This window comes from Pristiophorus japonicus, chromosome 21 (assembly GCF_044704955.1).
Source record: "Pristiophorus japonicus isolate sPriJap1 chromosome 21, sPriJap1.hap1, whole genome shotgun sequence".
Lineage (NCBI taxonomy): Eukaryota > Metazoa > Chordata > Chondrichthyes > Pristiophoridae > Pristiophorus > Pristiophorus japonicus.
The window spans coordinates 81,529,111-81,552,355 of NC_091997.1; the positions used below are offsets into that span (position 1 = coordinate 81,529,111).

Below are 23,245 nucleotides of genomic sequence, written 5' to 3' on the forward strand. Positions count from 1 at the left end.
TTTAAAAACTGTCGCACACGTGAATATCTTGATCACCAAGTGTCAATCACACATAAATTGATTCAGGCGTGCACTCCTTTCTCATCGCAACTGACACAGGCATTAAATAACTCATATGTGAAAATCTCGATCACTTTGACTAGCAAACACACACAAATTGAAGCGGGTGAATCCATTGTCATGTATTTTATTACGTTCACGCTATGGTAACACAAAATAAGTCTTCGTGGTTGGTTCTATCACTATCAAATTTCAGCTCTGAGACGTACACTTGCCCGAGTGGCAAAATTGTTTTACCCGAAATAGCCCAATCCCCGAGGGACCCGGATAATCAAGAGTTGCCTGTATATTTTTCACCTCAACCACTCCCAGTGGCAGCGAGTTCCACATTCTCGCCACTCTCTGGGTAAAGAAGTTTCTTTTGAATTCCCTACTGGATTTCTTGGTGACTATCTTATATTGATGGCCTCTAGTTATGCTCTTCCCCACAAGTGGAAACATTCTCTCTATATCCACTCTATCAAAACCTTTTAGAATTTTAGCCTCAAGTGGAAAGAAACCCAACCTGTTCATCCTTTCCTGATGGGTATAACCTCGCAGTACTGGGTATAACCTCGCAGTACTGGGTATAACCTCGCAGTACTGGGTATAACCTCGCAGTACTGGGTATAACCTCGCAGTACTGGTTATAAACCCAGGAAATTTTAAGATATATTTAATTTCGAGAGTAGTTACTCCACACTAACGTTGAATTAAGGAATAGACTATTATCTGATATACTGACTACACACTTGGCTGAATCAATCAATTAAGAAATGGCCAGGATTTGCTGATTACTAGGGACAGGCTTGGCCCCCAGATAGGGAGAGAAATGTTCCCCATCGGTCTCCTTCCCGCTGCTCCTGTAGTTTGTATATCTGTCGGTAGCCGCCTCTTACTTCGACATGATCCAGTAATCAGTTCTTTGCTTTTTCTTGTTGCTGAAGACGACAAGAATTCAGTTCATCGACACCAGAAGAGACCGCCCCTCGGACCCGCGATTCAGCTTGGGAAATCCCTGCCTGACTTTGGTAGCTGCAGCCACTACAGGAGGAGTTGTCGCTGGCTCAGGTAAGAAAAGAAAGACTTGTATTTATATAGCGCCTTTCACAGCGACTGGATGTCTCAAAGCGCTTTACAGCCAATGAAGTACTTTTGGAGTGCAGTCACTATTGTAATGTGGGAAACGCGGCAGCCAATTTGCGCACAGCAAGCTCCCACAAACTGCAATGTGATAATGACCTGACCAACGTTAGTATCCACGACCAGGCCAACATCCTCAGCATTGAAGCACTGACCACACTTGATCAGCTCCGCTGGGCCACATTGTTCGCATGCCAGACATGAGTAGAGCACTTGCAAAGCAAGCGTTCTACTCGGAACTCCTTCACAGCAAACAAGCCAAAATGTATCAACAGGCAACTCTCGATTATCTGTACACAGATCTAACAGAGAACCGGCTGTAACGGCGTTTTTAAAAACTGTCGCACACATGAATATCTTGATCACCAAGTGTCAGAGGTGGGTAGAGGAAACGTTACAAAGATACCCTCGGTGTCTCCCTGATAAAGTGCAACATCCCCACTGACACCTGGGAGTCCCTGGCCAAAGACCGTCCTAAGTGGAGGAAGTGCATCCGGGAGGGCGCTGAGCACCTCGAGTCTCATCACCAAGAGCATGCAGAAATCAAGCGCAGGCAGCGGAAGGAGCATGCAGCAAATCTGTCCCACCCATCCCTTCCCTCAACGACTATCTGTCCCACCTGTGACAGGGACTGTAATTCTTGTATTTGGACTGCTCAGCCACCTAAGGACTCATTTTGAGAGTGGAAGCAAGTCTTCCTCGATTCGGAGGGACTGCCTACGATGATGATTTATATAAACATTTTTTTTTAGAAGCTGCTACTCCACTGACCTGAGCATTTCCCCGGATGTCACAGAAGCAGTGTTCCCTTCAATTTTATTTTCCGTGCTCGGTCCCTTTAAATTCGGCGCGCTGATGCTTTTCAAGCGGCAACAGCCTGCGTGGGGACCTGCTGATCGATGCGCGGGACCTCTCGATCGATGCGTGGCCCTGTGCCTGCACATGTTCGGGGGATGTTGCACAGAGCTGCAGGTGGACTGAGCAGTGCAGTGAGTTGGAGCAAGGTCCTTTCACCTCCAGAATGTGGGCTCAATCCAGCTCCAACTGACAGAATTAAGATCTACTCCAGTGAAGTGTGAGGCAATGCATTTTGGGGAGGGCTAATAAGGCAAAGGAATACACATTAAATGGTAGGTCACTGAGAAGTGTAGAGGAACAAAGGGTCCTTGGAGTGCATGTCCACAAATCCCTGAAGGTAGCATGACAAGTTTAAGGCGGCATACGGAATACTTGCCTTTATTAGCTGAGGCATAGAATACAAGAGTAGGGAGCTTATGCTTGAACTGTATAAAACACTTGTTCGGCTGTAGCTGGAGTACTGCATGCAGTTCTGGTCACCACATTACAGGAAGGGTTCAGAGGAGATTTACGAGGAGATTTACAAGGATGTTACCTGGACTGGAGAATTTTAGCTATGAGGAAAGATTTGGATAGGCTGGGGTTATTTTCTTTGGAACAGAGGAGGCTGAGGGAGACCTTATTGAGGTGTATAAAATTATGAGGGGCCTGGATAGAGTGGATAGGAAGGACCTGTTTCCCTTGGCAGATAGGTCAACAACTAGGGGGCATAGATTTAAATTAATTGGTAGAAGGTTCAGAGGGGATTTGGGGGGAAATATTTCACCCAGAGGGTGGTGGGTGTCTGGAACTCACTGCCTGAAAAGGTGGTAGAGGCAGAAACCCTCACCTCATTTAAAAAGTACTTGGATGTGCACTAGTGCCGTAACCTACAGGGCTACGGACCGAGAGCTGAAAAGTGGGATTAGGCTGGATAGCTCTTTGTCGGCCGGCGCGGACACGATGGGCCGAATGGCCTCCTGCTGTGCCGTAACTTTCTATGATTCCCCCTCTGCCAAAGGGGAACGGATTTGAGGAGCTGAATCTACTTCATGGGGAGGGGGCACAAATCCACTGCATAAAATGGAGGTTTGTCATTTTACACCAAGTTGCACTAAATTTGCCCCCTCGTCTCTGTTGATTACATTGCTCCTTTGTGCCAAATGGTTTCAGGTTTCCATGTTGCGGCAAAGCCTACCCCTGCGACGTGTGTCACGACAGCGATCAGGACCATGTGATGGAGCTGGCCAATCGAATGATCTGTGGTTACTGCGCGAAGGAGCAGGTGAGCCCGGCTGTCTTGACGGCAACCCAGATACCCGACGCAGTTCGTAGGTCAAATGGCTGGCATCCCGTCGTAGACGTGTCAGTCTCCGCAATCACAGGGATCTCCAAGGTTAGCACTGGGGTACCTTTTGGAGAAAATGTAAAGCAAGAGAACATGGAAACAGGAGGAGGCCATTCAGCTCCTCGCGCCTGTTCCGCCATTGGATGAGATCATGGCTGACCTGTGACCTAACTCCATATGATGGTTCACCAGACTGATTCCTGGAATGGAGGGATTGTCCCATGAGGAGAGATTGAGTAGACCAGGCCGATCTTGAGTTTAGAAGAATGAGAGGTGATCTCATTGAAACATACACAATTCTTACAGGGCTTGACAGGGTAGATGAGGGAGGATGTTTGCCCTGGCTGGGGAGTCTAGAACCAGGGGTCACAGTCTCAGAATAAGGGGCTGGCCATTTAGGACTGAGATGAGAAGAAACTTCTTCACTCAGAGGGTGGTGAATCTTTGGAATTCTCTACCCCAGAGGGCTGTGGAAGCTCAGTCTTTAAGTATATTCAAGACCGAGATCGATAGATTTTTGGATTTTTGGATATTAAGGGAATCAAGGGATATAGGGACAGTGCAGGAAAGTGGAGTTGAGGTAGAAGATCAGCCATGATCTTATTGAATGGAAGAGCAGGATCGAGGGGCCGAATGGCCTACTCCTGTTCTAATTCTTATGTTCTTCTATACCTGCCTTTGGCCCGTATCCCTTAATACCTTTGATTAACAAAAAGCTATCAATCTCCGCTTTAAAATGAACAATTGGGCTAACACCAGAGTAAAAAGGAAATGAACATCAAAGTAAAGTGTACTGGGTGACCAGGGAACAAGGACTTGGGGAAAGAGATATAATTGCCGAGAGAGCTTTTTAAAATAGATTGGTGGGTCTGATGTATGAGAACAGAAAGACTTGCATTTATATAGCACCTTTCACAACTACTGAACATCCCAAAGCATTTTACAGCCAATGAAGTACTTGTTTGACGTGTAGTCACTGTTGTAAGTTGTTGAGTCCAGTTCGTTGGATATATTCAAAAGGGAGTTAGATGTGGCCTTTACGGCTAAAGGGATCAGGGGGTATGGAGAGAAAGAAGGAGTGGGGTACTGAAGTTGCATGATCAGCCATGATCATATTGAATGGTGGTGCAGACTCGAAGGGCGGAATGGCCTACTCCTGCACCTATTTTCTATGTTTCTATGTAATGTGGGAAACAATGAGGGGGAGGATCCCGAGTGTGGGAATGACAGTAGCATGGCTCCCCATGCAGGTGAGTGACTTTAATATGCATATAGATTGGGCTAACCAAACTGGAAGCAATACAGGGGAGGAGGATTTCCTGGAGTGCATAAGGGATGGTTTTCTAGACCAATATGTCGAGGAATCAACTAGAGGGGAGGCCATCTTAGATTGGGTGTTGTGTAATGAGAGAGGATTAATTAGCAATCTCGTTATGCGAGGCCCCTTGGGGAAGAGTGACCATAATATGGTGGAATTCTACATTAGGATGGAGAATGAAACAGTTAATTCAGAGACCATGGTCCAGAACTTAAAGAAGAGTAACTTTGAAGGTATGAGGCGTGAATTGGCTAGGATAGATTGACGAATGATACTTCAGGGGTTGACAGTGGATGGGCAATGGCAGACATTTAGAGACTGCATGGATGAACTACAACAATTGTACATCCCTGTCTGGCGTAAAAATAAAAAAGAGAAGGTGGCTCAACCGTCGCTATCAAGGGAAATCAGGGATAGTATTAAAGCCAAGAAAGTGGCATACAAATTGGCCAGAAATAGCAGTGAACCTGGGTGACTGGGAGAAATTTAGAACTCAGCAGAGGAAGACAAAGGGTTTGATTAGGGCAGGGAAAATAGAGTACGAGAGGAAGCTTGCAGGGAACATTAAGACGGACTGCAAAAGTTTCTATAGATATGTAAAGAGAAAAAGGTTAGTAAAGACAAACGTAGGTCCCCTGCAGTCAGAATCAGGGGAAGTCATAATGGGGAACAAAGAAATGGCAGACCAATTGAACAAGTACTTTGGTTCGGTATTCACTAAGGAGGACACAAACAACCTTCCGGATATAAAAGGGGTCAGAGGGACTAGTAAGAAGGAGGAACTGAGGGAAATCCTTATTAGTCGGGAAATTGTGTTGGGGAAATTGATGGGATTGAAGGCCGATAAATCCCCAGGGCCTGATGGACTGCATCCCAGAGTACTTAAGGAGGTGGCCTTGGACATAACGGATGCATTGACAGTCATTTTCCAACATTCCATCGACTCTGGATCAGTTCCTATCGAGTGGAGGGTAGCCAATGTAACTCCACTTTTTAAAAAAAAAAAGGAGGGAGAGAGAAAACAGGGAATTATAGACCGGTCAGCCTGACATTGGTAGTGGGTAAAATGATGGAATCAATTATTAAGGATGTCATAGCAGCGCATTTGGAAAGAGGTGACATGATAGGTCCAAGTCAGCATGGATTTGTGAAAGGGAAATCATGCTTGACAAATCTTCTGGAATTTTTTGAGGATGTTTCCAGTAGAGTGGACAAGGGAGAACCAGTTGATGTGGTATATTTGGACTTTCAGAAGGCTTTCGACAAGGTCCCACACACGATTAATGTGCAAAGTTAAAGCACATGGGATTGGGGGTAGTGTACTGACATGGATTGAGAACTGGTTGTCAGACAGGAAGCAAAGAGTAGGAGTAAATGGGTACTTTTCAGAATGGCAGGCAGTGACTAGTGGGGTACCGCAAGGTTCTGTGCTGGGGCCCCAGCTGTTTACATTGTACATTAATGATTTGGACGAGGAGATTAAATGTAGTATCTCCAAATTTGCGGATGACACTAAGTTGGGTGGCAGTGTGAGCTGCGAGGAGGATGCTATGAGGCTGCAGAGTGACTTGGATAGGTTAGGTGAGTGGGCAAATGCATGGCAGATGAAGTATAATGTGGATAAATGTGAGGTTATCCACTTTGGTGGTAAAAACAGAGAGACAGACTATTACCTGAATGGTGACAGATTAGGAAAAGGGGATTGCAAAGAGACCTGGGTGTCATGGTACATCAGTCATTGAAGGTTGGCATGCAGGTACAGCAGGCGGTTAAGAAAGCAAATGTCATGTTAGCCTTCATACCGAGGGGATTTGAGTACAGGGGCAGGGAGGTGTTACTACAGTTGTACAGGGCATTGGTGAGGCCACACCTGGAGTATTGTGTACAGTTTTGGTCTCCTAACTTGAGGAAGGACATTCTTGCTATTGAGGGAGTGCAGCGAAGGTTCACCAGACTGATTCCCGGGATGGCAGGACTGACCTATCAAGAAAGACTGGATCAACTGGGCTTGTATTCACTGGAGTTCAGAAGAATGAGAGGGGATCTCATAGAAACGTTTAAAATTCTGACGGGTTTAGACAGGTTAGATGCAGGAAGAATGTTCCCGATGTTGGGGAAGTCCAGAACCAGGGGTCACAGTCTAAGGATAAGGGGTAAGCTATTTAGGACCGAGATGAGGAGAAACTTCTTCACCCAGAGAGTGGTGAAACTGTGGAATTCTCTACCACAGAAAGTTGTTGAGGCCAATTCACTAAATATATTCAAAAAGGGAGTTAGATGTAGTCCTTACTACTAGGGGGATCAAGGGGTATGGCTAGAAAGCAGGAATGGGGTACTGAGGTTGCATGTTCAGCCATGAACTCATTGAATGGTGGTGCAGGCTCGAAGGGCCGAATGGCCTGCACCTATTTTCTATGTTTCTATGTGAGTGAAAATGCCCCTCGGCACTCGGTAACAGGGAGTTCTGCTTTTTGGATGAAGCTGAAATGTTCACAACCGTGAATGAGGGTCGCTACAGTGGGCATGTGATCCCTATATATTACACCTTGTGCAGCCTGTCGCTTTCGTGGCACAACCTTTGACCCTGCCAACTGGCTTTGGAGAGCGCTGTTGACCAATGCAAAGAAAGAAAGACTTGCATTTATATAACGCGTTTCACGACCACCGGACGTCTCAAAAGCATTTTACGGCCAATAAAGTACTTTTTTTTTTTAAAGTGTATTCACTGTTGTGTTTTAGGAAACGCGGCAGCCAATTTGCGCACAGCTAGCTCCCACAAACAGCACTGTGATAAATGACCAGATAATCTGTTTTTGTGATGTTGATTGAGGGATAAATATTGGCCAGGACACCGGGAGGAACTCCCCTGCTCTTCTTCGAAATAGTGCCATGGGATCTTTTACGTCCGCTTGATGGAGCCCGGACTTCGGTTTGATGTCTCATCCGAAAGACGGCACCTCTGACAGTGCAGCACTCCCTCGGCACTGCACTGGAGTGTCAGCCTCGATTTTTCGTGCTCAAGTCCCTGGAGTGGGACTTGAACCCACAACCTTCTGACTCAGAGGCGAGTGTGCTACCCACTGAGCCACGGCTGACACTGCAGGATTTATTTTAAAGTTTTTGCTTGCTCTGTCAGTGCTATTCCTGTCTCTGTAATACTAAACTGTACAGTGCAGGGGCTGCGGTTGTGTTGCAGAGTGCATTCACTCATTAAGATGCTTGTTATAAAGTGGATTGATGTCCCAGCCCATGATTCACCCCGTGTACAAATTCATAGGAGGGAACTAAGTGGAGAGGGTGACCTTTCCTGGAGGCAGGGAGGGGATGGCTGTGCTGTGTCAGTACCTTGTGCAAACAGGTTGCTTTCCTCCTGCTCCCAGTGAGTGATGCAGGGCGGTGAAGTGGGATTCTGAAGGGCATTGACAGGGTAGATACCAAGAGGTTGTTTCCCCTGACTGAAGTGTCTAGAACTAGGGGCCACAGTCTCCAGATAAGGGGTCGGCCATTAAGACAGAGATGGGAGAGGAATTTCTTCACTCGGAGGGTTGTGAATCTTTGGAATTCTCTCGGAGGGCTGTGGAGGCTGAGTCTCTAAATATATTCAAGGCTGTGATCGATAGATTTTTGGAGTCTCGGGGATTCAAGGGATTGGATGGGAAAGTGGAGTTGAGGTCGAAGATCAGCCATGATCTTATTGAATGGCGCAGCAGGCTCGAGGGGCCGAATGGCCTACTCCTCCTATTTCTTATGTTCTTAAGTGTCAGCAGTGGCTCAGTGGGTAGCACTCTCGCCTCTGAGTCAGAAGGTTGTGGGTTCGAGTCCCACTCCAGGAATTTGAGCACATAAATCTAGGCTGACACTCCAGTGCAGTGCTGAGGGAGTGCTGCACTGTCGGAGGTGCCGTCTTTCGGATGAGATGATAAACCGGGGTCCCGTCTGCTCTCCCAGGTGGATGTAAAAGATCCAGTGGCTCTCTTTCGAAGAAGAACAGAGGGAGTTCTCCTGGCCAATATTTATCCCTCAACCAGCATCAATAAAACAGATTATCTGGTCACTTATCCCATTGCTGGTTATGGGACATTGCTGTGCACAAATTGGCTGCTGTGTTTCTGTGACACTTGGTCATTACAACAGTGACTACACTTCAAAATTAGCTGTAAAGTGCTTTGCGACACACTGAAGTTGTGAAAGGCACTATATAAATTCAAGTCTTTCTTTGGAATCAGAGAGGCCAGTAGAAATATATAACAACTGATATATTTTTTAGATCATGAAGTCAGTTTATCACTGAGTAGTTTGGCCAGTGGTAATATCCCACCACGGCTATGTGCCAATATGGCTAAGTGCCTACAGTGCCATTGTGCTCTTGGGTTCCATGTGTTTGTCTAGCTTGTGAAAGGTGGCAGTCCGGTCCTGCCTCAGACTCAATCAGTCTCTCTGTTTGCAGCCATACAACAACGGAAAGCCCTGTGTTGCCTGCGGAGCTATGATGACAAAAGGATCCCACTCCAGCCACTGGGAGGGAGGCCAAGGCTGTCGCAGCAGAGTGCAAATGAGTCAGTAAGTACCCTCCGCCACCTTCCCCTACGCGCTCCTAGCCGATTCCAGCACCTCTCCGGCTCCTCAGTCACAGTGGGAATGTCAGAAGCAACTTTCTCCAGGAATGATCCCCAACATGCACCACAATCCCTGATTACTTCATAGTGTGAACAGAATTATAGCACAGACTCGAATCTCCCGATCAATTATTTTCTCCTCAGCATCGAGTATTTCTATTGAAGTCTTAGAAAACAATCAGTAATGTTTTCGAAAATAACCCAAACTGCATCAGGCATATTTTCTACAAATCCCAGTGCTTCGTGGTTCTAAGGTTAACACCTGGAAATAAGCTCCCTCGTGTGCTCTCTCTCTCTCCCCCCCTCTCCCTCTCCCTCGTGCTCACACTCTCGCTCTCTCTTTCTCGCCCTCCCGCCCGCTCCCTCGCCCTCCCGCCCGCTCCCTCGCCCTCCCGCCCGCTCCCTCGCCCTCCCGCCCGCTCCCTCCGTGCTCCCTCCCTCGTGCCCCCTCTAACTCTCCTTCTCCCTCGCCCGCCCCCCGTACACTCTGTCTGTCTCTCCCTCCCACTGTCTGCTCAGCTTGACACACATGTAATTTGTACACAGCCAATAACCGCAATCCTCTCTTTCCCCAAAACAAGGAGCTCCCTCCACCTGTTGTGCATCAATTGATGTGTGAGCCCAACCCCTGTGATTTACCTGCTGTACGTTCCCTCTCTCCCTCGGGGGGAAAGTCTGCTTTCCTCGGTGCCATGTTCCAGTAGAACAGCCGTGATGCGGAACTGTCCAGGTGGAGCGTGGTGGCTTTCTCCTCCTTGACCCAGTGTCCAGGGCCAATACACTGGCACATCCGGCACTGGGAGCGTCACCGTGGCTGGATCGGAATCGGCTATGTTTGAGAAGGCAGGTACGGGCAGTGTCGGCCGTGTGCTTGAAGACCAGCCCTCAGAGTGTTGGGCTTGGCTTCAATTGGCCAAATGTTTAAAAGTGGATCACTTCCAACAGATTGTTGAACCTCCGAGCGGCAGGACCCGGTTTAAATTGAACCGAAGTTATACCCGATGACGAAGGTGACAGCGCATGGGCTGCTGGGATGTGAATGTGCTGCACTGCAGAGTGACGGGAGGAGGCTGTTGTTCACAGGACTACAAGCGCTCAGTCTTGGTCTGTGTGGTACATCTCTAGAGAGGGAAGCAGGGAGGGGGAGCCAAATACTCCTGCTCTTACACCCATCCTCACCGATCAGAAGAGGCAGTGATTATTATATTTGTTAATCATTCTCGGCGTGGGTAGGGCCGTATTTAACGGCCACCCCCAGTTGTCCTGTGATGGTGATAGTGCCGCCCCTTCTGCATGATAGTTTGCTCATCCACTGCAGAGGGTAGTTAAGAGTCGGCCACATTGGCCTAGGGCTGGAGTCACTTACAGGCCAGACCGGGTGAGGGCAGAAGGTTTGCTTCCCCATGTGAATCATTAGCGTCTTATTTCCTTGGTTAAGGAAGGAGATTTGCCACGGGGAGAAAGGCGGAAGGGAGCAGAGCAACAACTTGTATTTATATAGTGCCTTTAACGTAGTGAAACGTCCCGAGGCGCTTCACAGGAGTATTATGCGATAAAAATTTGACACCGAGCCGTATAAGTAGAAATTAGCGCAGGTGACCAAAAGCTTGGACAAAGAGATAGTTTTTAAGGAGTGTCTTGAATGAGGAAAGAGAGGTAGAGAGGTTTAGGCAGGGAGTTCGAGTTTGGGGTCCAGGCAACAGAAGGCACGGCCACCGATGGTTGAGTGATTATAATCAGGGTCGCTCAAGAGGGCAGAATTAGAGGAGCGCAGTCACCTTGTGGGGGTTCTGGGACTGGAGGAGATTACAGAGATAGGGAGGGGCAAGGCCATGGAAGGATTTGTAAACAAGGATGAGAATTTTGAAATCGAGGCATTGCTTAACCGGTCGCCAATGTAGGTCAATGAGCACAGGGGGTGATGGGTGAGCGGGACTTGGTGCGAGTTAGGACACGGGCAGTCGAGTTTTGGATCACCTCTAGTTTACGAACGTTTAGAAAGTGCTATTTGAACGCACCATCAGGGAACAGAAAATCTTGCGTTTATTTAGGGCCTTGAGCTTACCATGCCCCTCGGTTTCTGATTCACAGCCACAGGGTGAAAGATGCCCATACCCTCTTAAAGAACGACTGTGCGCGCGGCCCATCAAACACCGACATTGTGCTGAGCTGATCGTGATTGATTTGGCCTGTTTTCAATTCTACTTTTCATTCCGGGCATTCTTCCTTTGACAGCAAAGACAAACAGAAATATTCAAACTCTGCAAAGACCGTCTCTCGCCGATCCCAGCGTCAGCAGCAGAAGTGAGCGGCGTGGCCCTGATTGGGATCTCTGAGCTGGACAGTGGCCTTAGTAATGACTCTGTGAGTGGGTTTGGCGTGCGTGCGCGTGTGTGTTTATTTTCTGTTGTTCCTTTTTCCCTCCAACGAGGCGATGAAAGGATAAATGTTCTTCAAATTTTAAAGGAAGGGAAAGGATCTCGGGAGGGGAAGAGGTGGTTGGGGAAGGAGAGGAAGCAGCATGGGAGCGGGACATCTTTTAGTTTGATCGATGTAGGACACCGTAGAATGCCGTCCTTGCCCTGTGAACAGGCTGAAGAGAGAGTAACGATGGCTGCATCCCATCGCTAACCGTGACTGAGAGGCACACTCCAGCAGAAATCCCGGGCGCTAACCCGCTCCACCTCCTCCACGAGCCGGGGATCCAGCACCATTCAGCCCGTCAGAGATCGGAGGCGAGACCTGGAGGTGTTGATGATGCTCACGGATGTAGCACTTGTGCAGGCCTGACTCTGCACAACACACCAAAAGGGCAAGCTGCTTCACACGTCGCACAAGTAGACCTAACCCCAACGTTAGTGTCAGCCTGGGGCCTCCTCCCCCCTCCCCCCGTCCCCTTCCCATCTTTACTGGGACAGGCGTCACATAGCAGATCGTCGCTCCAATTCTATACAGACTCAAGTCGGGTGTAGCAGTTGAAATGCGATATTGAGGCAAAGCCCAGGACTGACTCCTGCACAGACTCTCCCAGAGCGAGCAAACGGTGCTCTTTAACTCCGCTCCAGCCTCGTCTTAACGCGAGAAGACACGCGCCTACACATGAGTGCAATTGGAAGTTGTGTTGTTATCTGGTTTTGAATGTTACAGGTTATCACTGGTGATTTACATTTCATTTGGCAATTTTATAAAATGCAGTCAAATCTTGTTCTATGCAACACATTGCTGTACCAACAGTAAGCAAGGGAAAACCTTGCAGCCCTGGAAAGGAGATGGGGGGTATGGGGGAAACCCTCTGTTGGCTAGTCACAGACAGCTAGGTCGGTAGTAGTAATTATAATGCTCCCTGTGTGGGACTGCGTGAACAATACTGATTCTGATATTGTCCTTCACTGTCCCCCACTGACTGCCGGAGTGCAAGAAGTGAGTAAATGTTATATGCTGAGCGAGTGTCGGTGGGTGGGATTCCCGGAGTCCTGGGACTCATTCTACAGTCCTGGTCCACGGGGGGGGGGGGGGGGGGGGGGGATGCCAAAAGCCCACCTGCGCAACATAGGAACAGGAGGGAGCCATTCAGCCCCTCGGGACTGCTCCTCCACGCACTTAGATCATGGCTGATCTGCACCTCACATCCCTTAGCTGACAAAAATCTGTCGATCTCGTCCTTGAAAGTTCCAAGAGCTTTCTCAATGAAAGAGCCCCAGCTCTGAGCTCAGACAGCGAAGGCACGCAGGGTAGGTATGTGACTTATCACGGCAGCCCAACCCTGCCTCCAGCCTCCATGTACACGTGCATGCCTCCCAGCAGGTGGCAGTGTTTCCTCCTCTCCAAGTCCAGGGACACCTATCCCCATCATGCTAATTCAGTACGTTCGGCATAAGCTCACACCTTCCCCTGGTCTGTTGGGCCGCAGTCACCCAGTGGGGGAAAAGCCAACTGCCGATTGTTTGTGAAGGGGAGAGTAGCCGCACCCAGTTTCACTTCGTGGCTGAATCACTTTACAGAGTTCGCAAAACAAAATGAGAAAATTAACCTTAATTCAGCAGCATAATAAAATGCGTTCACCGCTTTGACTGCAGGGGTTCGTAGTTGGACTGCAACAGACTACTTTTACCCACGGTCAGTTGCAAATCCATCCCTCATTAGACAATCGCTGCAGTCTGGGGTTCCATTGTAGTTCAACAAGGTGGTGATCAGCTTATACTTTGAAAGTCTTATAATCCCGATTTAAAAAAAAAAAAATAATAAAGTTGCCCTTAATGAGAGTTTCGGGTGGTTAAAATGCAAAAGTTACCATTCCTGTCTGGGGCTGTAGGCCGTTTATCGCCCTTCCCCACTGCTATCCTGTCTGTGCAGATAGTCACGCCCCCTTCCCTCTGGCCTTGCACCTCACTCCGGCATGAGCCCAGAGAAATAATCGGCTGGCTGCTCCACCATTGCCAGCAAATCCAACCTGGATCTCAACCCACGTCTGCGCACGAGTGGGTCACTGGGAGTGAGGAGCTTAACCACCTCTCTTCCTACAGCCTAGAGAGCCTGGGGCTGAGTTTGCAATGTTCTTGCAACCACCCAGAGTGAGCGCCCTTCTTGCATTGGTTCATACCGGTATAATTACTGGCACTAATGCATTATCACACATTAACTGCATCCTGTTTCCCAGTCTGTGTCCGTATCTCTGAGTTTATCTCCCTGTGCCCATGTTTATATGAAATAAAAACAGAATATGCTGAAAACAGCTTGTGTGGAAAGAGAAACAGTTAACGTTGCAGGAGATGGTTCTGACGAAAGGACATTGACCTGAAACGTTAACACTCGCCACAGAAGCTGCCTGGTCCGCTGAGTATTTCCAGCATTTTGTTTCTATTCAGTATTTTGCTTTTGTTCCCATGTTTGTGTGTCCCCTCTCCTGTCCCTCTACTATTTAAAAAAAAATACTCCGAGTTGCTCTGCACTTGCAATTTATTTCCCTCCGCCTCTCGCTCTGCTCAGCATTTCCCCTGTGCCCCCCACCCTCGATTCCCACCAGTCAGTAACCTTCGCGGAGGGAGGGGGCAGAATGATCAAAGAGGCAACTTTCTAAAAAAAATCAAACCTGGTATAAATGAAACGCCGCCGGGGTCCTAGTGCCAGTCTGGACATGAACCGTGCGGATCTAAACCTGTGACACCTCCGTGATGTGTTCACCGCCAGTTTTTCGACGTGTGCTGAGTAACTTGAACTAGTGCTCCATTTTGGGGTTTAACCCTGCGCGCGCACTCATTGTGATGAGATTCCCTCCCCCCCCCGTGTCATGAAATGACTTTGCGTCCAACGTTCCTTTTCCAACAGGAGTGCCTTTGTTTATTGATTCTCTTCCCATTACCTCCATCAGCTGTTCACTCCCCCCATCCCGTTGCTCCCTGAAGTGCGAGTGACCCTGGAGCCACCCAACCCACCGTGACCCGACTGCTCTAAGCGCTGAGCCATTCACGGTAACGCGCACTCCTCTAGTCAGGTCCCTCACACAGTCGCAGCAGCCCGTCATCGCTCGACGGCACTTTTACGCGCGAGAAAGTTTGTCCCCGCGCCAACGTACCCGGATGGTTTGGCCGGTCCAGCGGCGGGCAGAGTCTCGAACACCAGCAGCACCGGTCAGGAGTGCCGGCATTGCCGGGCCTTTCTGACCACCGTCTGGTGCCGTATCTGTGCCACCGGTTGTGCACTCCCAGTTGGCGAGACAGCCCCACCTTCGGCTGGGCCCGCCCCATTCAGTCTCCACGTGCAAACATATTTCCAGAGAGGCCGAGGGGGTGGGGTGCAGTGACCCATGTTGCTGTGGCGAACTCATTGTATCTTTTTGGGAAAGAATAATAAACTTTCGTCTGGTCTTATTTTGGTGCAAAATTGCGACTCTGAAAGAGTTAAAATGGTGAACACTGGCAAAATATTTTAAAAAAAGGAAAAAAAATTATACTCATTTGCATGTATGTAGAGTTGACGGTATTTTAAAATAAAGTTTAGTTTTGTCAGTTTCGAGGTGTTTGGTGTTTTGATGAAGCTGTCACTGGACAGAGTCTGTGTCTTTGGTTAGAATCCCAGTGCAAGTTACAGTTCTGTGAGCTTATTAAAAACACAATCCGTTCATGGTGCGACTGATATCAGCATGATGCTGTCGCTGTCCCACCAACCCTGCAGCTGTAGTGTGAAGGGCAGCAACGCCAGTGGTGCAGGAGAATTTGCTGATCAGTCGCTGGGTGACCACAGTGACACTGTTTTAGCCAAGTGCACTGATTGCAGTCGAGAACACCTTACACACACACACACTCAGAATGCAGGTAAATGTACTTCACACGTGTGTATTTACTTAACACCCACCCCCATTCAGTAACCAATCATCGTCATAGGCAGTCCCTCGAAATCGAGGAAGACTTGCTTCCACTCTAACAGTGAGTTCTCAGATGACTGAACAGTCCAATACGGGGATTACAGTCTCTGTCACAGGTGGGACAGACAGTTGTTGAAGGAAAGGGTGGGTGGGACTGGTTTGCCGCACGCTCCTTCCGCTGCCTGCACTTGGTTTCTGCATGCTCTCGGCGACGAGACTCGAGGTGCTCAGCACCCTCCCAGCTGCTCTTCCTCCACTGAGAGCGGTCTTTGGCCAGGATCTCCCAGGAGACTTTAAGAGTGTCCTTGAAACCTTTCCTCTGCCCACCTTGGGCTCGCTTGCCGTGTAGGAGTTCCAAGTAGAGCGCTTGCTTTGGGAGTCTTGTGTCGGCATGAGAACAATGTGGAGCTGATCAAGTGTGGTCAGTGCTTCGATGCTGGAGGTGTTGGCCTAGTCGGGGGCACTAACGTTGGTGCGTCTGTCCTCCCAGGGGATTTTCAGTATCTTGCGGAGACATCGTTGGTGGTATTACTCCAGCAATTTGAGGTGTCTACTGTATAAGGTCCACGTCTCTGGGTCATCCAGGAGGGCGGGTAACCAATATGCAGCACTTGCAACAATCCAAAAACGCACACACTCCTTTTCATCTTCCCATTTCACCAACAAACACACCAAAGGGTTAAAGTTCACAAGCATACAACATGTGTACTGAGATCACATGCCCACCGATTGTTACTCTTTTTAATTGATAATGCAATGAATTCCCAATTAGCCACATGTGGCTATTGGCAGAAGTATTGGCCTAAGGCTCATGGATCAATGTAAGTCGGTTATTGGAGAGTCTGGGCAGTGCTGGGATCTTGCTCTGTACCAACCTCTGTCTCCTTGGATTGCTCGGATAGCATTTCACACACCCGTGGTTCCCCGTTGCTGTGAGCTCACGATCGCCGTGGGGTTGGTCTCAGTCACAGAGCGGGGACAAGGCGGGTGAAACAGGAAGGCAAATCAACTCTTGCATCACCGGGCGCACGGACACTACTCCGAGCGCCTGCCTCCCTGGCTTTGGTGGGGTGGGGAGTTGGGCCACAAAGATAAATAATCTTCATTTAGCGGTTGAACGCAGAATCTGATGAATTTGAACTGGGACGGAAGATTTCCAGCTTTGCTGCCTGGGAGCACTGGGAAAGTCCACTCCCTCCCTGTGACTTTCTGCCCATTGAAAAGTCACAGCATACACCAAGCGTTACAAAGCAGAAAGAAAGGCTTGGATTTATATAGCGCCTTTCACGACCACCGGACGTCTCGGCGCTTTACAGCCAATGAAGTACTTTTGGAGTGTAATCATTGTTGTAATGTAGGTAATGCAGCAGCCAGTTTGCGCACAGCAAGCTCCCACAAACAGCAATGTGATAATGACCAGATAATCTGTTTTAGTGGCCTAGAGACCAGGACACTTCAGCTTTGAAATAGTGCCGTGGGATCTTTAACCTCCACCTGAGAGAGCAGTAAAGGTCTTGGTGTAAAGTCTCATCTAAAAGCTGGCCCCCCCACTGGAGTGTCAGCCTAGATTTATGTGCTCAAGTCTCTGGAGTGGGACTTAAACCCACAACCTTCTGACTCCAAGGCAAGAGTGCTGCCCACTGAGCCACGGCTGACACACAGGTTTTCGCTATGAGGAAAGACGAGAGAAAAGGGAGCTCTTTTCCTGAGTACAGGCAAGAGAAAATCTGATTAAGCTCAACATCAAAAGGACAGATTCGGGGATTTTTTTTAATGGCGAGTGATGTTCGGACACTGGAGCAGCATCCATAGCAGCTTTTAAAAAGGAAAATGGATAAATATTTTTCAAAAATATAAAAGGGCAGGAAATGGTGCTGGATGGCTAGTTCTAGAAAGCCAGCACAGGCACGATGATGGCTTGAATCGCCTTCTGTGGGGTAAAATTCTGTGATCGCAGTGTCTTTCACAATCTCAGGACCTCCCAAAGTGATTCACAGCCAATGAATAATTAAGTAAAATTTGGATGGCGCTGCCTGATAAGGTGCTGGTTATAGATTCAATAGTCGGCTTCAAAAAGGAATTGAATACATACTTGAAGGAGGAAACATTGCAGGGCTATAGGGAAAGAGTGGGGGAGTGAGACTAACTGGATTGCTTGTCAAAAGAGCCGGTGCAGACTCGATGGGCCGAATGGCCTCCTGTGTTCTATTCTATGAAGAACTTTTGAAGTGTAGTCAGTTACTGTTGTAATGTTGGAAATGCCAAGTTGTGCACAGCAAGGTCACATTAACAGCAATGAAATAAATCAACCAGGTCATGTGTTTTAATGATGTTGGTCAAGGGATAAATATTGGCACAGAACTCCCCTGCTCTTCTTTGAATAGTGCCATGAGATCTTTTATTTCCACCTGAGTGGGAAGATGGTACTTCAGTTTAACATCCCATCCGAGAGATAGCATCGAACAGTGCAGCACCCCCTCGCTGCTTCACTGGATGGTCAGCCTAGTTTTATGTGCTCAAGTCTCTGGAGTGGGACTTGAACTTGCAACCTTCTAATCTCAGGTGAGAGTGCTGCCCACTTTTTTAAAAATATAATTTATTCAACCTTAAAAGCATTTGCAGTATTCTGATCATTCCATTGTATCAAACAAATCCTTTCTGCCATTCCTCCAACACATTAACATCAAAACCTGAAGTTTAATTTGTCTCCCATAACATATTAATCTTTTGTACTTTAATAATTGGTCATAACCAAACCTTCCGAACTCTTTCTAGGATATCCTCATCCCCAAAGGTCAGTGCCTTTTGAACACTGCTGCAATTTCTACTCCCCGCTCAGTCCGTTAACATTAGTTGAGACCAATGTAATCATGGCTTCTATTAAAGAAGTGTGCCTGATAATCCCCCCATCATTTAATCTGCGGCTCTTCCCTCCTCTCATGCTCCTTCCTAACTTTTCAGGCAGCCGTTGCTTTCTTCTGCAGCCTCCGGCTCTTTTTCACCTCCTGCCGTTTCAGCCTCTTCCTTACATTAGGTTTAAGCCGAGGAGCTTCACCCTCCTGCCCATCTTTCCCTTTCCACATGATGTCACTCCACTTCCATGTCTCCATCCCCCTCTGACTCCTCATTCTCGAGCACTTCTGTAATCTCCCGTCCCTGTTCCCCGTCAGTTACATAATGTCCCTTAGAGTCTTCCTGCTGTCATGGTTCCTCCAACAGTGTCACTCCCTTCGGCCTCACCTCCACCGCTGACCCTTGCTCCCCGTTTCTTCTCTCTCTGGGACAATGGTGCATCTCCACCCAGCTTACTCCCTTTTGGCTTCTGTGTTTCCCTGCTCCCGTCCTGCTGTCCTTTAACACTCCTGCCTTTTGCACCCTCCTGCTCTCCAACTCCCCATCTTTCGTTGGAGTACTTCGACTTACCCCGCTCCCCACACGGACACCCGACTCTTTAGGGAGAGGTGAGCTGTATTATGGCTCGACTCTGCCCTTGACCCGTGCTGCCCTCCGTCTTGTCCTTTTCCACCGTACTTGGTGTGTTTTGCACCATTTCCAACCTGTTCTCTGCTCCACAGTTTTCTGCCTCTTGAGCTCTTTTCTCATTCCGTTCGCCGGCTGTGTCCTCCACCTGTTCCACTCTTCTGGCCACTCCACTCACACCTCCTGCTCCTTCTCCCATCTCATCACTCAAGGGACTTGTGCCTCATGCTCACAGCGGGTGGGGCCTTTGCGACAAACCGCACAGCTCTCATAACTGTGGAGGTCTGGACAGCTTCTTACTAAATGGTCGTGTCCAAGACAGTAATAGCAAACCTTCACCTGGTTATCATGCAGAACCCGGAAGTACTGCACTCCTTCCATTGTCTCGAATTTCATGCTGTAGGGTAATGACTTCACCCCCTCTGGGAACCACACCTTTACATAACAGATTCCATCGACTACCCACATTCCAGGATAGTATCTTCTCTTTATTATTAATGTCCCATGACTCCAACTTTATCAGCACATCATCCCCAACATAAACTGGCAGGTTTAAGAATGAGACCACCACCTCTTCAGAATACAGCAGAGATATATCCAAGTACTTCTCACCAACCTTCAAGCTCAGTAAAAGTCTTTCCACCTCCTCCCGGCCACTGACCGTCACTTCGAACCCAACATTCAGCTTTGGTTGGCAGGCAAAGCAACTTCCCTCACCGCAGTCCTCATGTACTGCCTGGATAATATCCCAAGCTTGTATCTCCTCAGCCTGGCAATGAACCATCATGTTTTCTTTTCCAAACCTCCCGGGATCCCGGCCAAAATCTTTGGGACTTTTATTCTCCCTTCTCGCGACATTTTCTCCGCTGATTGATTAAATTCATCCTGGGAGCATTGTCCTCTGAGGGGCCTGCTGCTCCAGACCCCTCAGCAGCCATCTAGCTGATGTTTATGGGCCAAAAAAGGCCCTAAAATTTGAAAAAAAAAAATCCCACCACCAACTTTTACAACTCACTCCAACTCTTGCAGTAATCGAAGAACCAACAGCATAGCTCAATCCCATGTAGAGACTGCTGTGCACTGAGCCACAGCTGACACCTGTATAGCGGCCATTGGAGGGAGCAGCGTGTGGCGGCATGCCACTGCAGGGAGCAGCGCGTGCTGGTGGAGGAGGGCGACGGCTGCGAAGCCAGGTCGCTGATCGCAGTGCGGGCAGGAGGGGCGAAGGAGCAGTAAGAGTTTGTAGATGGAAGTGACATTGCCCAGGAGAGGCGCGAGTTCAGGGCTCAGAAGAGGCGAGAGCCCTAGGGCAGCACGGGCCAGGCCACACTGCGATATGTGTGCGCACTAGGTCCGTGCATCAGAGCTGGTCTCCAGTTGTCTTGGGTAACCCTTGCCACTGGACCAAGACCTAGCTCTGTCAAGCCCGTGTGGTGGCTGGTGTGCAATGGCCACCACACGTTAAAAATTCCACGCACAGGCATCTTCCACCCTTCAAGATGTAGTTTAGAACCTGGAATATTAGGTCCTTCATTGAAACACCTGTGAACTCATCCCTTTTTATGGCTTGGAAGCAAATCATCCTCGTTTCGAGGGACTGCCTATGATGACGAGTGTCATCAAGACAACATGGACACTGAACAAAAGGATCTATCCGGAGTGGTTACTAAAAGCTTAGTCAAAATAAAGTGGGTTTTAAGGAGCATCTTGAGGGAGGGAGGAGGCAGAGAACTTTCAGGAAAGAATCCTAGAATGTGTGGCCGAGACAGCTGGAGGCACAGCTGCCAACAGTTGGTCAAAGGGATTGGGGAATGCATGAGTGTGCAGAGATGGAGGAATGCAACATTCTTAGAGGATGGCAGGGCTGAAGGAGGTTCGAGAGAGAGGGAGGGGCGAGGCCATGTCGGGATTTAAACAAGGATGAGAATTTTAAAATTGAGGTGTGTGGGTACTCAGAGTCAATGTATTGGCCAGCCCACACTGCGATATGTGAGCGCACTAGGTCCGTGCAGCAGAGCAGGTCTCCAGTCGTCCTGGTTAACCCTTGCCACTGGATAAAGACCTAGCTCTGTCAAGCCCGTGTGGTGGCTGATGTGCAACGGTCACCGCACGTTAAAAAAATCCACGCACAGGCATCTTCCACCCCCTCAATTGGAGTTCAGGACTGGAACATCGGGTCCTTCATTGAAACATCTATGCACTCACGTGGAAGCAAGTCACCCTCGTTTGAGGGACTGCCTATGATGAGGTCAGTGAGGAGGTGAACAGTACTTGGTATGGGATAATATACGGGCAGCAGAGTTTTGGATGAGCTAAAGCTGAGGATGGGGTTGGATGGGAGGCCAGTCAAGAGAGCATTGGAATAGTCAAATGTGGAAGTCACAAAGGCATGGATGAGGGTTTCAACGGCAGGTGGAAACAGGTAATGTTACTGAGCTGCCGGTCTTTGTGGTGGAGAGGATCATGGGGTCAGTATCTCAGCTCAGGATCAAATAGGACACCGAGGTTATGAACAATCTTGTTCAACCTGAGACACAGGCAGGACAGCTGCTGAAAATGATGGCATTGATATTCTCAATGCTTAACACAAGGAAATTCCAGCTCACCCAGGAGAGGATGCTGGAAAAGCAGTCCATCAATGAAGAGGCAGTGGAGAGTAGAGCTGGGTGTCGGTGCGGAAGCTGACCCATGTGTTTGGATAATGTCACCAAGGGACAGCATGTAGATGAGGAAGAGTAGAGGACCAAAGATAGATCCTTGGGGAACACCAGAGGTTAACTGTATGGGGACAGACAAAGAAGCCATTGCTGGAGGTGTTGTGGCTATGGTGGGACAGGTCAGAGTGGACCTGAGCAAGGATAGTTGCATAGAACTGGACAATGGCCGCGAGGCATTGAATGAGGATCATGTGATCGACCATATCAAAGGCTGGAGATAAGGAGGGATACATAGAACACAGATGCAGGAGTAGGCCCTTCGGCCCTTCGAGTCTGCACCGCCATTCAATAAGATCATGGCTGATCATTCCTTCAGTACCCCATAGAAAATACGTCACCGTGGTAGTGGATGTGATATGTAACTTTGATTAAACCCGTTTGGGTGCATTGGGAGGGATGGAAACCGGATTGGAGATATTCAAATATGGTCATAGATTTAGGAGGTGTCAACATGTTCAACGGCATTAGAGAGGAAAACAAAGTTGGAGATAGGGTGGGTAAGTTTGCAAGGACAAAGGAGTCAAGGGTATTTTTTTTTAGGATGTGGGTGGTTTTGAAAGGGAGGAGGACAGTAACAGAGAGAACCATTTAAATTTTTCACCAGAAGATGGTGTTGTGCATGGAGGGGATTTTTTCCCATTTAAAAAGATCGATTTTGTTAGCAGTTTAAAATGGAGCTGGAAGAACTCTTCAATAAAGTGCAACTTTGGACAGGCCCTCACCAATCAGCAATAGTAATACTTCTGTTTTTATTCCATGAATTCATTGTTCCAGGAGAAATAGGATCCTGAACAGAATCGCGATCTATACCCGCTGAATCTTGCATCACATGAGAAGCCCAAGACCTAAAGTTGCAAAGGTTTTATTATAAGTAGCTTTTCTTCCCCAGCTGTATTAAAGAAACTGACAATAATATCCACTGTATGAGCTAAACCAAGAGGAAAATCTCAGAATTATCCACTCTGCAAATGCATAAATCAACTTGCTGGCAAAGTTATTGAAAAGCTTACTTCACATTGTGTTAACAGTGTACTGGCACTTAACGCTGGCACTGGAACTCAAGGGGTCCCTGGGTCAGGTTACCAACTCTGGTTGGATGTACTCCTGGAGGTTTAACCAATGACCTCTCACCCCCCACGCCATTGGTCGCCCAACACGTCCATCCTTGCAGTGGACCAACTTCCCACACCAATTGGGAATCGAACACTCGAATTACCCAATTGGATGCTTCTTGACTACTAGCCTTTCCCCCCCACCACACCCACCACCAATCTCCAACAACAATTACGATTTGTAGTTAATGTAGTAAAACATCCCAAGGCACTTCACAGGAGGCGTTATCAAACAAAATTTGACACCGAGCCACATAAGGAGATATTAGTGCAG

The 23,245-nt window shown here is 48.3% G+C and overlaps 1 protein-coding gene across 3 annotated transcripts in view; it reads left to right on the forward strand.

The window, feature by feature from the left end:
* Positions 1 to 12,801, forward strand: part of LOC139234140 (uncharacterized) — a 49,085-nt gene extending 36,284 nt beyond the window's left edge. For 2 of the 3 annotated variants that reach the window (XM_070865113.1, XM_070865115.1), the window contains 4 exons: positions 987 to 1,110; positions 3,193 to 3,304; positions 9,133 to 9,245; positions 11,537 to 12,799. In XM_070865113.1, coding sequence (XP_070721214.1) covers positions 987 to 1,110; positions 3,193 to 3,304; positions 9,133 to 9,245; positions 11,537 to 11,609 — 422 coding nt within the window. In that variant the 3' untranslated portion in view covers positions 11,610 to 12,799. Of the gene's footprint in view, positions 1 to 986; positions 1,111 to 3,192; positions 3,305 to 9,132; positions 9,246 to 11,536 lie in introns of all 3 variants that reach the window. The other variant, XM_070865114.1, reaches the window with a different exon arrangement.
* The last annotated feature ends 10,444 nt before the right edge of the window (positions 12,802 to 23,245 follow it).